Genomic DNA, 13923 nt, shown 5'->3' with positions numbered 1-13923 from the left:
AGTGTTCTTTTCTAAATTAATTTTAACAAAATATATGACTACTCAGTTGGGTTTTAACATCTTACATTTCATTTTATAGTAAGTAGTAAAGTTTGTTACTTTGAAATTATTTAATAAATAATTTATCATCAGGGAATGGCGATATTCAAAGTTTATTCACTTTTAGTTCATTAATTATTATATTAGCTATGTTCAAATTACATACATATATTTAAAAAAAGAGTAGTAGCAATGCCCCAAATTAGTTAAGGAATTACTAATATTCCTATTTACCCCTCCTTTTAAGCCTATCACTTGTGTTAGGAGTGGGGACGAATAGCCCAAGGGGTCAGGATCGATCCTGCGAGTTTTTACATCGCTAGGCGGCCTGTAAACCATTGCGCTATTGACGCTTTTGAAACTAAAGGTATTATATAAATAATAACTATGTTGACTAAATTTTAACTGTAATGTATAGGCACACCAATGCCAGTACCAGTTCGGATGTCACTAATATTCATTACTAGGACAAGAGTACATTTATACAGGTGTCGATGAATTACGATATGAAAAGCAACAGATACCCAATTACGAAAAATAATTATAACTGTAAATATTATTCAGTTAGTTTAAATATATTTTTAATGATTATGCGTTTGGAGTTGTTTCTGTAGTACTTAATATATTCGGTATACAGTAAGTACTTAAATCTCTTTGTTGATATTAAAATAAATAATAATAATCATCAATGTGTAATGGGGTTCAATATGTACAAAATCCATGAACTTTCACACGGTACATATTTCTTTAGTTAGGTTTGAAAAATGTTTGACAAAATCAGTATTATAGTTATTAATTCAGATTTAATTGAATATTGTCATAGTTGTTGTTGTTGCAGTAAATTTGCTTACATACATTCATGAAAATATACATATCAAATATTATAAATTAGGATGTATATTTAAAAGTATAATAATTAGGTTGAGCTACATGAAATATAAAATCTAAAATTATTTATTGTTTTTTTTTCGTAGTTTTTAGGTTATGATTACAATACTCGAAAATTGCACTTATTAACGATGTTATAAAAACCCCACTTAAAATAAATAGAAATTTTATAGTCATACAAACTGTCAACAACTTATGATTCTATTATCATACAATACGCATATCAATAGCTTATACAAAATACGAGTGGTTTCTCTTTATGGGGCCATATCGAATTATTGTCTAAGAATTATGTATTATTCCGTATAAACTTGAATATAAAATATTTGTATATATTGTCTTTTATCGTGAAAACAGTACGAGCGTGCATGTTTTTGTTTTAACATTAAACCAGAGAGTCCATAAAAATACCACAACCGTTCCCAACCATTAATTCGTAATGTGTTACGTAACTCTCGATGCGTGAATGCAGGAGATATGAAAGATTTTCAGAAGGAATTTTATGATGAATTTATATTAATTAATGTTAAAACCTACGACCACTGTATCTTAAACTTTGACTCGCTTTATATTTACTTGTTGGTAAAACTCTGTGCAAGCTCGTCTGAGTCTGAGCCAGACAGCTATACTCAGTATTGTGGTATTCCGGTTTGAAGAATGATTGAAACAGTGTAACTACAGGAACAAGGAACCTAACATCTTACTTCCGAAGGTTTTTGGCGTATCGGCCATGAAAGAGATTGTTAATATAATCATATAATTAATAAGTGATAATCACTTACTATCAGGTGGCCCATTTGTCAGACGTGGTGCCTGCTTAAAATTAAAATAACAACTATTAAAGTAAATAAATTTATGGGAATTTAACGGTATATTTCAAGAATTTCAACTACACTAATTCACGTACCACAACAGTTTCACCCGATCGAATCGTAATGTAAATCTCATTCCACTAAAATGGGCTTAAACCATCTAGAGGGCAGGTCACCGGCGAGTAAACTCGTTTGAACGTGCCAGTCATTTCTCGCCACATTGCACGGACAAAGGCTTGCCCACGCACTAATAAAACAGTTTCTTTTGTTACAAACGTATTTTTTTTGGAAAGGTTACGAAATAAAATATCCACTATAGCGTCATTTTATTTACAATCTAAATGGGTTGCATAATACATATATATATATTGTATTTTATAACAATTTGATAACGAGGTAAAACAAAGACATAATTTGTTAAAGAAAACTTTGAATTATTAAAATAACGAATATAAATTATGAATCAAATAACAACAATTACGTAACCATCCTTCTTGCGCAATAATTTATATTGGCAATCGAGTATTGATTGCCTACTCTGTAACACCACGGTTACCTATACTGCGAATCTTGATTTATGAACAATGATCTATTTTGATATATACATTGTTGCGGTTTAACAACTATCGAAAACTATCATTTATCTCATGATTTACTTTGATTGAGTCTGATTGACTGATAAATATTGAGATTAATTGTATGAACAAACGTAAACCGTGAATGTCACGCTGCTGGGCCAAGGCCTCCAGTTAAGGGGAAAAGTTTCTTGACTTTTTTCTTTACCGAATAGGCCGAATTGTAAATACAATTATCCCCTTAAGGCTTGAACCCGCAATCGTCGGTTAAGACTCAAAATATCTAAACTCCTCGATATTCATTCATTAATTTAGTAGCAAATACTTTATCAATGTACTGTAAATAGGATTATGTGCTAAATGTATATTTGGATACAACGACTAAAATCGTTAAATAAATTGAATAATTAAAATCGAATTAAAAACCGGAACCTGTTTAATGAATTTAGTTCCCGTTGCGGAAATGAAACTTTCCAGGATACGATAGTACTTTACCGTTCACCACACAATCTAAATATAACCATCGCCTTATTGAACTCGTACTTTATCTATCATTATCTCACGGTGATCTATTATTTATTACAAATATAAAAATCGACAATCTAAAAAATGTTTTTTAATCATTTTTTTACTAGTCCTGTAATCATATCATGTTAACGAAATCCACATGTTCGTCTTACACAACAGCCACTGCTGGGTAAAATAATCTTTTCTTCCATCCTATTCCACCACGCTGCAAAGTGAGTTGGTGGATACACATGTGGCAGAATTTTAATAAAATTCGACATATCCAGATCCTGGCATTGCTTACCGACGAGATACATTCCATTCATATGAATTTTCGGTACAGATTCGGGTATACTAGCTACAGAACTAGAGAGGTATGAAATTCTTATTAAAATGTAAAGATCAATATATTAGTCCTCATATTATATACTTAATTTATTTATAACTATAAATATTAACATTCCAAAAAATACATGTAAGTTCTTTTACATTATAGGCCTTTAAATCATATATATTTAATAATGTTTTCTTTTTCTCGATATCAATGACATTCGTAACTAAATTAAAATTCTACAATACACCAGAAACTATCTGCTGTGAATTCCTTCCATTCTAAAATGAAATGGCGTTCGCTACGAGCGCTATTCGTTTGATTAATGTCTTCAATCTTACGTCGAGATAACATTGAAACATAAAAAAAAAATTACAGAACATTATAAAAGTTTTTTCCATGCATTTTTATAATGGACCTTTTTTATTATTTAACGGCATTAGATAAGAAAAGAAAAACTGCCTTCGAAGAAGCACGTTTTTTTTTAAATTATATGTATATACATTATATATTGTTAGAATATGTGGATTCATTTGTTAAAAAACGTTAAAATTGTTACTTAGTTTATTGCGTACGTTATGCAATTCATACCATGGCAAATTTAATTTGACATCACATCGACCAGTTATCAAAATATTATAAATAGTTAAGCTACACGAGATACAAATAGACTGCTAAGCTCAGAACCCGCCTTTTAGCTTCGTCAGTAAACACTATTTAAATAAATAATAAAAATATTGGCCAACATAAATTACACTCAAAGTTCCATTCTGTTTTTAAAACTTATTTCGAAGATAAAACTATTTCATTTAAATAAGACTATGAAACTTATACATTTGATTTAATTTCATTTTACAAACGCATATATTATGCTTTATATCTTGAAACACTTTATTGCAGAGAACTAGTAGGAGAATGCTGGACTCCACGTGATTTATAAAGAGACCATTTTAGTTCTAAGTGGAAAGTAAGATCCGTATCAAGATGGCGATTATAAGCGGTAAGTAAAATGCAAACACTTAAAGATAATATTATAAGACCAAAGTACTAAAATTTACTTATTTTTAAGTCCTAAAGATAATATAAATAAAACTTACATACCTACAAATAATTTTCTTATATAACATTTTTCATAAAGTTAAAGATCGATCTAATTGTAATGTTTTTATTAATTATGTAATAAAATGTCTTTTTAAATAGTATTATAAAAGTGCTTACTTTCTTAGAATATTATTTCTATAAATATGTTTAAGTTTTTCTTTGAAACATATTTCTTCAAGCTAGCTTGAAAACATCAGGACTGACGGATTATTTCCGACTGCGTAAATTTAATTATGCTTTAAGTAAATAATATTAATAGAGTATTATTTTAGTTTCAAACTCAAAACAACAAAACCATACAATACAATCTTATTTAAAGTCAGGACCTAGTATGATAATTATTAAAGTAGAAAAGTGCACCTTACATCTAAGGTAAATATTTCTTCATTGAATTCCATCACTTCAGCTGGTGAGATAAATTTTACACCTTAATTATGGTAGTCGGTGAGCCTCTGTTGCGACAGTCTTTGTACTTTTTTCAATTAAAAATAACGAGGAAGATCTTGAGAGAGTCATTTTAACTAGAGACGGGACTGTTTTCGTTATTAAAGCGCTAAATGACCAGCTGGCATACAATCTTGTCAATTTTGTGAATTATAAAACGGTTTCATTGTTTTGTTAACTGTAACGAATAATTTTTATAAACATTACGGATATATAAAATTAGCGATAACTGGAAATTTGGAATGAAAGTATTATAAATTGTTGCATATTAAATTCTTGTACTCATAGTTTCTATATTTAAGGTCAAAGATGCGTGCGAACGGGAGTCGTGGTGCTGGTCGCGGTCAGCGGCGCATCTGCAAGAGTCGCTGGCAAGATGGGCGGATACTCAAATAAAATGGGAGGTTAGACTGTTACATAAATTATTTCAACATTTTATAAAATTAAAAATATATATTATTTAACTTTTTATAAATAATTGATTATTGATTAAGACAGTATCTCACATCTTGTTAACAAAATATAATTTCCAATATTATTAAATAAATGAAGTGGTTTTCTAACACAACTTAAAATGTATTCAAATTATAAAGAAATATCTCGAAAACGTTCACATTAATTTTGAAGTAAGAACAAATTTGCTTTAAAAAATCGTTTTCAGAAAATGTTAGGATGTACATTTACTTTTCCCTCAAGTCAACTCCGCCGACCCTAATATAACTATTTTGTGCCGCGCGTGTCTTGTATTTATAAAGGTCGTATGACAAGATTAAATGCGCTGTCTTACGTTATCCGTATTGAGGAAAATTCGCATACATAAAAGCGACTATTGATATAAAATTCTACGACAGGAAAGAAATAAATAATGACATATTTTTTTATTAGGTAAATCAACGAGCGGTATCAATGAGGAGATCATTTGGATAAGTATAAGCATGGCGATCGCCATCGCTGTTTTAATAGCGATCGCACTCTGCTATATTCTGAAAGAGAAATGCAGCAAAAGGCAGGCGTACAGAGAACAATCATGACGATACAAGGAGGAGTTTGCAAAGCACGCGCTTGCAGACTCCCTCGCCGACGTCGAGTTTCCAGCCTATACTCTATACCCGCAGTACTCACCGGATGGAACGGAATATTTCTATAATTTCCACCGATTCTCATATTTGAGAGACAGTTTTAAATTACCACCTAAGGATTACCCGTCATACGGTAAAGAAGAAATATACATAAACGCGTGATTTTGATATTATATGAGTGAGTTTGTAGTAACTCAAAAGAAATTGTCTTAATAAATAAAAAAATGTGTATTCAATGCCAAACGTAACTTGAATTTATTTAAAGAAAGGAATCAATGTGTAGATATAGCATATATTTAAAATTGTGTTTGAATATTAGTGAATAATTGTAGAAAAAAATGTATATGTGAAATGAACGACAAAATTTTAATATTTACAAACAATGAATGAATGTTCAACAGTTTTGTTCATTTTTTAAATACAAATAGGATTCTTACTGTGATAGAATTTTTGGACTAAAGGATGTAGACATCCTCAGAGAGGATCAAATGATAGCCCATGAAAGTATTCAAATAAAGCTTAAGCTTTCAAAAAATTATACTTGTATTACAGGTGACCCAAAAATACACTGATAGAGTATCACGGAATTAATTTTACTACTTATATTTTTACTCTTAATAATGGCAAATAAAATGAAAATGAAATATTAACACATATTTAAATAACTAATCTTTAAAATAGCCTCATTCATCTAACTCTTGTATTGAAACCTTAAAATTACAGTCAAACAGTCTCCTATTGTGACTGAGCTTATTAAGCCTTTGAGACTAATTGAAAACTTACGGCGAGACTTCTAATCTCACACAGCTTTTTTCTAGTAAACTTTAGCAAATTTAAACTAACAATATAAAAATATATCTTAGCAAAAACATGTGAGAATTCAAAATTACCGACGAGTGCCAAGTATGACACTACCTTTTTATTTAGTCAGCGTAGTTTTGGGATATGATGTATTTCAAAGTTAAATCGCTCAGCTATGCGTATCAACCTGTTATAATTTAATAAATTTATGAATACTGAAAAACTTTGTTAAGGAATTTCCACACATGCGTACGTACATAATCTAATAGCAGTCATTTGCTTATTTGCATGACTATTGTGCAGACACTTGGCGTATATGCTTCATACGTGTCACACTGTAGTTCAATCACGAAATTTTAAATCAACTAATTTAAAAATAATTTTCCTATAATGAATAGAAAATATCAATTTAGTGAGCAATGGACTAAGTAGGAATAGCATACATGCAAACAGTTCCTGAATATTCTGGCGTCGTGTCAAAGTTATGCGATCCGATGCTATTCGTGCACGATCGTACATGTGGATTTACCTTTGAAAAGAATTATTTTCTAAGTTTGGATAAGCTAAATAAAATAAATGTCTATAGTATTCTAGGGAAGTTTGTGACCACGATAGTAATGTAGTTATTAACTGCCAAATGATATTAAATTTTATTTTATTTTCAAAATAAATAATTTTGTCTGTCATAATATTATTAGATCGACGAAAATGAATATATTTTATGTAAAATATTTCCATCAGTAACATTTGTACATAAAATCCGTATCTTGCCTTAATCTTAAAGTGATGTAAGGTATATAAAAATAAAAGAAATCATTTAAAAACAATCTATTATTCTACTCCTTCTTTGAACACTAAAAATACCCAACAACCAGAATGCACATATACATTATCCATAGTATTTTACTTTATTAACCTTATAGATTTTTAGTATTTAATACTTTGATGTGGCAACACTGTATTAAACGTAATTAAAGTTTACATTTACACCTTGAGTGATGTCTATACAGATTAGAAATAGTCGTTATACAAATCAAAATCGCGTAAATTAACAGCATTTCCACGTTGAATCGCAATTCCAATTATCTGGGCGCATAATGAACCTGTTGTTCAATAGAGGTAAGACAGGGCGATTTTGATGATATCAGTAACAATTTAGTTTGCACTATTACTATTACTGGAAGGTCGTTTTCTTCTGCTCACGGTGAAAAGGTTCATTTTCAAAGTATAATTAATATAGTCGCCGCTTTCTCATTCAGTCTTTATTACTTGCCATCGTTACGAATAATTCCAACCAAAGAACAAAAAAAGGCGTTTTTTTTATTTCATAAGAACCTACGACATTTGCTTTATTCATAATACGGTGTTCCAAAGTCAGTCAGTGATATGCGAAAATTTGCTTTGTCTAAATGTGCAAAGATAAATAACCTTAATAACAAAAGAGTTTTCTGTACATATAAAAATAGTACAATACGTAAATTCCATCGTCTATCCGACACGATGAAATTGACGGATTACATTCGGAGGTACTAAATAAGGCGTAAGGAAAAGGGCGTAGAGCGTACGATAAGCTTTATCCTCTTACCCAAATACTTACCCAAGGTTGACTTGAAGCGAGTGAAGAGATCACTTGGCCTTGATTCTGATTACAGAACTTAATTAAAAAAAAAACTTGGGGGTGTCATCTTAATAATATCTGTGTAATAAGGAATCGGATATGCCTAAATTATTTTTATTTTATAAATAAGTTTGTATTTCATAAATATCTTGAAACTAAAGCTTATAAATAAAAATTAAAAAGTTATCTAAATGAATATGTTAGCTATTTTGATATTCTGAAATACAGATAAATTAAGCCAAATTTAACTATAAGTTGACCAAAAACATCTAAAGATATATTTTAATTGACTGCATTAACAAATTGATTAATTATCAAATTGTACTTTACAGTTTATGGCCATATAAGAGCAATAAATTATCATACACGTCAGAAGCTTCTAATAAATATGAATAGGTACATCTGACTGGTGTAATTATAATTAATAAGGTAAGGTTATAGCGAGATATTTCCAATCTTCAACATCAAAGGTAAACAGGCTGTCAAAGGAATGCTTCTATAATGATAAATAATATGTTATACATTATAAGGTGTGGAATCTATTCATATTCTGATCTATATTAACTAAAAAAGTCGCTATTATTTCGCGAATATAAATATAATGCTTTTTTGAAAAACATTATTTTTATATTAATATTTCGTACATTTATTCCTTTTTAAATTTAACTTATACAGGAAATATGGCAGAGTTCAGCCATGGCGATAAGATTGAAGATGTGTTGCAAACGCAGGTGCATTATCCATTAATTTAGGCTCCAATGGAACATCAATGCGACAAAAATGGAAAAATATCGAGTGCAGTACCAACGGCTTCAGTTTTTTTAAGAGACACAAGTAAACAATGCCTATTTCTAACTTCAAGCTTCTACTGGAAAGTTTTTTGAGCAAAAAAAAAATTTCAACGCAAGACTTCGATTTCTATAGCGCGCCACTGGATCAACGTGGTATTTGAGTATAAACTTTTATTGACTACTCAGCCCTTAACGCCATTTTTATATCCTTGTTCGAAGAAAATACGATGCCAGCTTTGTGACATAACCGGAACACAACAATAAAAAACATTGGCTTTTGACCGCAAACGGCACTTAAAAAAATAATTTATCAACGAAAGACGTATCTGTTGGCATCGAAAATATTGATTATTACCTTTTACAGAGTCTAGGATACGAGCGAAGAGCAATTAATTACTTTGTTTTTTAATATTATTTAGAAAAATAATCAAAATACTTATAAGTAAAATTTGTTCGTAGTGGTTTATCAGATTTAAGTGTAGTTACGCTTTTACACAAGTTATCGCTCATGTATAAAAAAACCTTGGCTTAACATTTGGACGTAAGTCTGGACTCTATACGTCCTTGGAACGTTATATAATTTAACTAAAATGTATTTATGTAATGCCTTGTATATCCTGTACATAAATAGACGTATGTAGCAAGGAAAATGACACCACCATTATAATAGTTACTTTACTTAATAGTTAACTCAAGGGACATTAATTAAGCTATTCTTGTGTTATGATAGTGTATATTATAATGCTATTTAAATCTCCAACAAATTAATCTCTAGAAAATGAATCTACTCAACTATGTCGTACTCACTTTAAATTTTATTCCTGATAACCAATATTATGACCTACTTATGAAATATGACTATTATTGTTTCTATTTCCTCACACATATTTTTATTTAACGTCACATTAACTTTTGCCATTATAATAAATTATTGTGAAAAATTAATCTTTATACCCGTCACATATACGTTTTATCACCACAGACCATGAACGCTTTTAGTTAGTAACTCTTACAAAGGGAAAATAATTGTGAATTAGCAAAAGGTAATTGCCATTTTTTATTAAATACATTTATTTTTAATAAACTATTCTGTGTTCTGAATCTGCAAACTCTTTCCTCAAATGTTTGTACGTATACGAGTACATGTACAAGCGGTCGAAAGCCTTCTCCTATCGAAAAATGATAAAAAAAATTAATGTATGTTTCGGTGAAAACTACGACTGATTTTCCGTGTGTAGGCATGGTCGTTAGAGGTGTATGAATCACTATGGAAGTTTGTCGACTGAAACGACGGGAAAACGATACGGCGCTATCCCTGAACGCAATTATTTTATAAATTTCATTGATTAATAAAAGCCTGTAATATGGGATAAAACTATCGATAATTATAAAAAATTGCGGGCTTTATATATAAAAATTCACACCCGATGTAGCTAACACTTCATACCGTTAATAAACCCTGAAAAAATACCTAACTCCAACAATGAGACATTTATTATATAATTTAATAAACAACACATCACATAAATTTATAATTTGGTAACAATTGATGTATGTTATAAAGAACATTACTCTAACAGTTAAAAGTGAAGCTGAAGTCGTTGACACAAAATGGTACTTTAGGGAATGTCTTTACGTGAAGTAGTAACAAACTTCCAAATTAAGTTCAAGAACTTCTTTTTCATTGAATCACCAGCAATTGTTTACATTTATAATATCACAAACTGCTTGTTTACCTTATAATTTATTTAAAAATAATATTAAGTGTAAGAATTTCTTACGGCAAATATAATAATAAGTTAATGTATAATTGTAAAGTTTAGGAAAAACCTTCAAATATATTATCTGTCTATCGATAAAGACTTAATCGTAAGGTTTTTTTTTTTTAATTCATAAATAATGTAATTATATATTTCATATTCAGTGTAGGGATAGAGAAGGACAACTAACCATTTTCCTTTATTGCAAAGTTATTATACGCCTCACGTCGCATAGAGATAGCTACAATATGGAAAGAGATGCCCGACATCCCACGATGTCTCCGTGAAACAGAGCGAATGCTAGGACAATTACTCAGCTCAGTCGTATTATCTCAGTAGTGAAGCTTGCTTATAAGCCGGGCACGTGCCATGTCTACATGTGACTTAATGTTTAAATAAAATAAGGAACGGGTAACATATATTGGAATGTCCAGAACTAGTTCGACCTAATATTTCATAAAATAAATTAACAGCTGGTATTCGATAGCTCAGTAAAGCATTATCTTCTTTAAATGAGGAAGTTTAAAAGTTTCACGTCGCTGCTCTGGTGAGCTGGAGGACACAAATTTACGGTTTCATCTGATATGCTTGTGTTCCAAGGTTTTATTTCACCAACGTTTATATCCAATGGGTCATATCGGCACTCGTTTCAAACGTTTAAAAATCAAAATTGAGCTAAATTATGACCTATTGGTTGAACATAATAACAACAGCAGCACAGCGAGTTACAAGAACTTTGAATTATAATTTTATAAATATTTCATGGTAATCAAATGTGAAGCTCCTACTGTGAAACTTATATAACTATAAAAAGCAGTGATAATTTCACACTTGTGGATACATTTATTTTTCTTTAATAATGTTTATATATTCAGCGTAATAAAATCTAATAATATATAAATATACTAATTTTGATTCCTACTAATATTATAATAATACTATATAATAAATTTAGAGATTAACTTAAAAAATTACGTTAATTTAGGACCTCTTTGTATGCCACATTGGTGTGTATTTCACCCCTTAGGGTAGAAAATCGATCCAATATCCAGTAACGGTTAAATACGTATCTACTAATTTTTAATCAATATCCCAAAAATAAAGATTCATGTTTCTAATTAGAAAAATAACAAACTTCCATACAAACTTTCAACCCCTATTTCACCCCTTTAGGAGTAGAATTTCCAAAATCCCTTCCTTAATTGGTGTAATATACCTACTCAATAAAACGATCCTACTCACAATTTTCAAATTTCAGGTCCCTAACTTTAATATTTTACGCTCGGCGATGATGTCGGTCGGGATATTTTATTTTATAAGTATAGATAAACGTTATAAATAATTACTTTACCTTTATTTATTTTTTGCAACGATTGCCCCAATTCATTTATTTGCTTATTTAAGGTAGGTTCTTTATTGACCGACAGTTGGAACAAAAAGCGAACATAATGAAGGTATTCTCTATCAAATAACCATTCGGCTCAAGAAATCATGAAGGCGTTTAAAATAATATATTTTGTTGTCATTTTGCGAAGTAAACTTAAATATCTCGAAAGGAAGTTTGAAATGTTTATTATCTATGACATATGAAAGATTTCCTTAATTTAATGTATACAAATGACTACAGTAAGCATCTATCTCAATGTGTCCATTTAAATCGAGCTGAGATTAACGAAACAACTTCTGCAAACTGTGCCAACAGGGTCATCGAGATATTAACGTTTAAATGATAGACTCTTAGTGAAGTAAATAAGAGCTCTTCAAATGGCATCATTTCCAGTTGAGATTACAGTAGACATTCTTGGTATAGACTTTCATTTTAAAACTTGGTTTATTCATGAAATATAAATTTACTACTATAAAAATTAAATTTAATAGAAGTAATTATTGCGCCGATAACAATATATGATGTATTGAGTTATATATGAAAAACTCGCTAACACAACCTTCAAATCCATATCTAGCGATGTTGATTGATTGGAGTGGTTCAGATGAGTCGAGATCTATTTACACACGAAAGCGCACACTTCCATGTTAAATTAATTAATTATTTTTGCTGTTTTTACATTAGTCGTCTCACGCACACTAGGACCTTTAAAGACCTTTTAAGCACTAGCGTCAGTCACTCACTCTTTCTCTTTTTCACTAATCTTTTCTGAAATATCTCAAAGAACGTTTTTCTTTCCTTAGCAGTAATTATCATTTTCATTCTAAACTTTGCTGACAAACTGAGCGGATAGTAAACTACAACAACCGGTAAGCCATTATTATATAGTAAAACTTGTCTATTTTAGTAAATGAGTGCAATAAAGTTGTTAGCAATCTATCTGTACTTATTATAAACGATGTCGTGAAATATCACTTTTTCGAAAGATGATAAAGGCGCTAGCGGGGTTTCTAGAATATTGAAGAATAAACAAGAAGTTGGCGGTTAGTTATTTAGCAACATGACAAAGGAGCTCTAGCGTCCACTGAACTTGGCGATATTCAATTGTCTTTGCCTGCCTGGAATTAAGAATATATGTTCCTAAATCCAATTTATCGATTGCTCAGAGAAACATGAAACTCACTGTGATGGAAAAAATAATGAATCTATGAATAGTAATGCAGCCAGCCTGAGACGAAAAGTATTTTTAAGGTAATAACTAGTAAATAAGCAATCATCTTGATCGCTTACTACCTAACATAAACTTAGCATTAATAATATATAGCATTAATAATTATCATTCATATTCATAATATTATAAATCAGATTTTAAAATCTTATTCCGAGCTTTTTAAATTCTCGTAATGTATTCAGTGCAAGCGAAATGAATCTACCTATCAAATGCAATGTAGCTGGCAGGTAAATGCATAAATCTGTAGCTATACAAGTATACTTTAACATGAATATTATGACCTAAATTGATAATTATTAATTGATGATAATTGTGAGTTTTGTTAATTAAATTATTAATAAAATAATGTAAAATACAACATTAGTAAATTTTACGTAATTTGTATTATAAGATAATCACATTAAATATGTTTTCTTGTAATTTGATTGCACTTACCATTGCTCTTACAAACATCTTAGACCAAATGTTATCTATGAGAGATCGCTATAAGCGATATGATAGCCTTTTATTTTCTTTTGTTATTCTTTTGCCATCGCTTCTTTATATGTTGAGCTGATAA

At 30.0% G+C, this 13923-nt stretch overlaps 2 protein-coding genes across 4 annotated transcripts in view; both read left to right on the top strand.

Moving 5' to 3' along the window:
• The window catches only part of LOC113395001 (uncharacterized), a 30811-nt gene extending 24418 nt beyond the window's left edge, over positions 1–6393 (top strand). Inside the window, exons 2-4 of the mRNA XM_026632509.2 lie at positions 4053–4152; positions 5000–5101; positions 5583–6393. Of these exons, the coding sequence (XP_026488294.1) occupies positions 4137–4152; positions 5000–5101; positions 5583–5728 (264 nt within the window). The 5' untranslated portion in view covers positions 4053–4136 and the 3' untranslated portion in view covers positions 5729–6393. The remainder of the gene's footprint in view (positions 1–4052; positions 4153–4999; positions 5102–5582) is intronic.
• Positions 1–13923, top strand: part of LOC113395091 (major facilitator superfamily domain-containing protein 10) — a 76814-nt gene that overhangs the window by 14180 nt on the left and 48711 nt on the right. The window lies entirely within an intron of this gene.

Source organism: Vanessa tameamea, chromosome 9 (assembly GCF_037043105.1).
Source record: "Vanessa tameamea isolate UH-Manoa-2023 chromosome 9, ilVanTame1 primary haplotype, whole genome shotgun sequence".
In the NCBI taxonomy this organism is placed as follows: domain Eukaryota; kingdom Metazoa; phylum Arthropoda; class Insecta; order Lepidoptera; family Nymphalidae; genus Vanessa; species Vanessa tameamea.
Note: the sequence above shows the minus strand (reverse complement) of the source record. Positions and strands in the feature narration are given on the sequence as shown.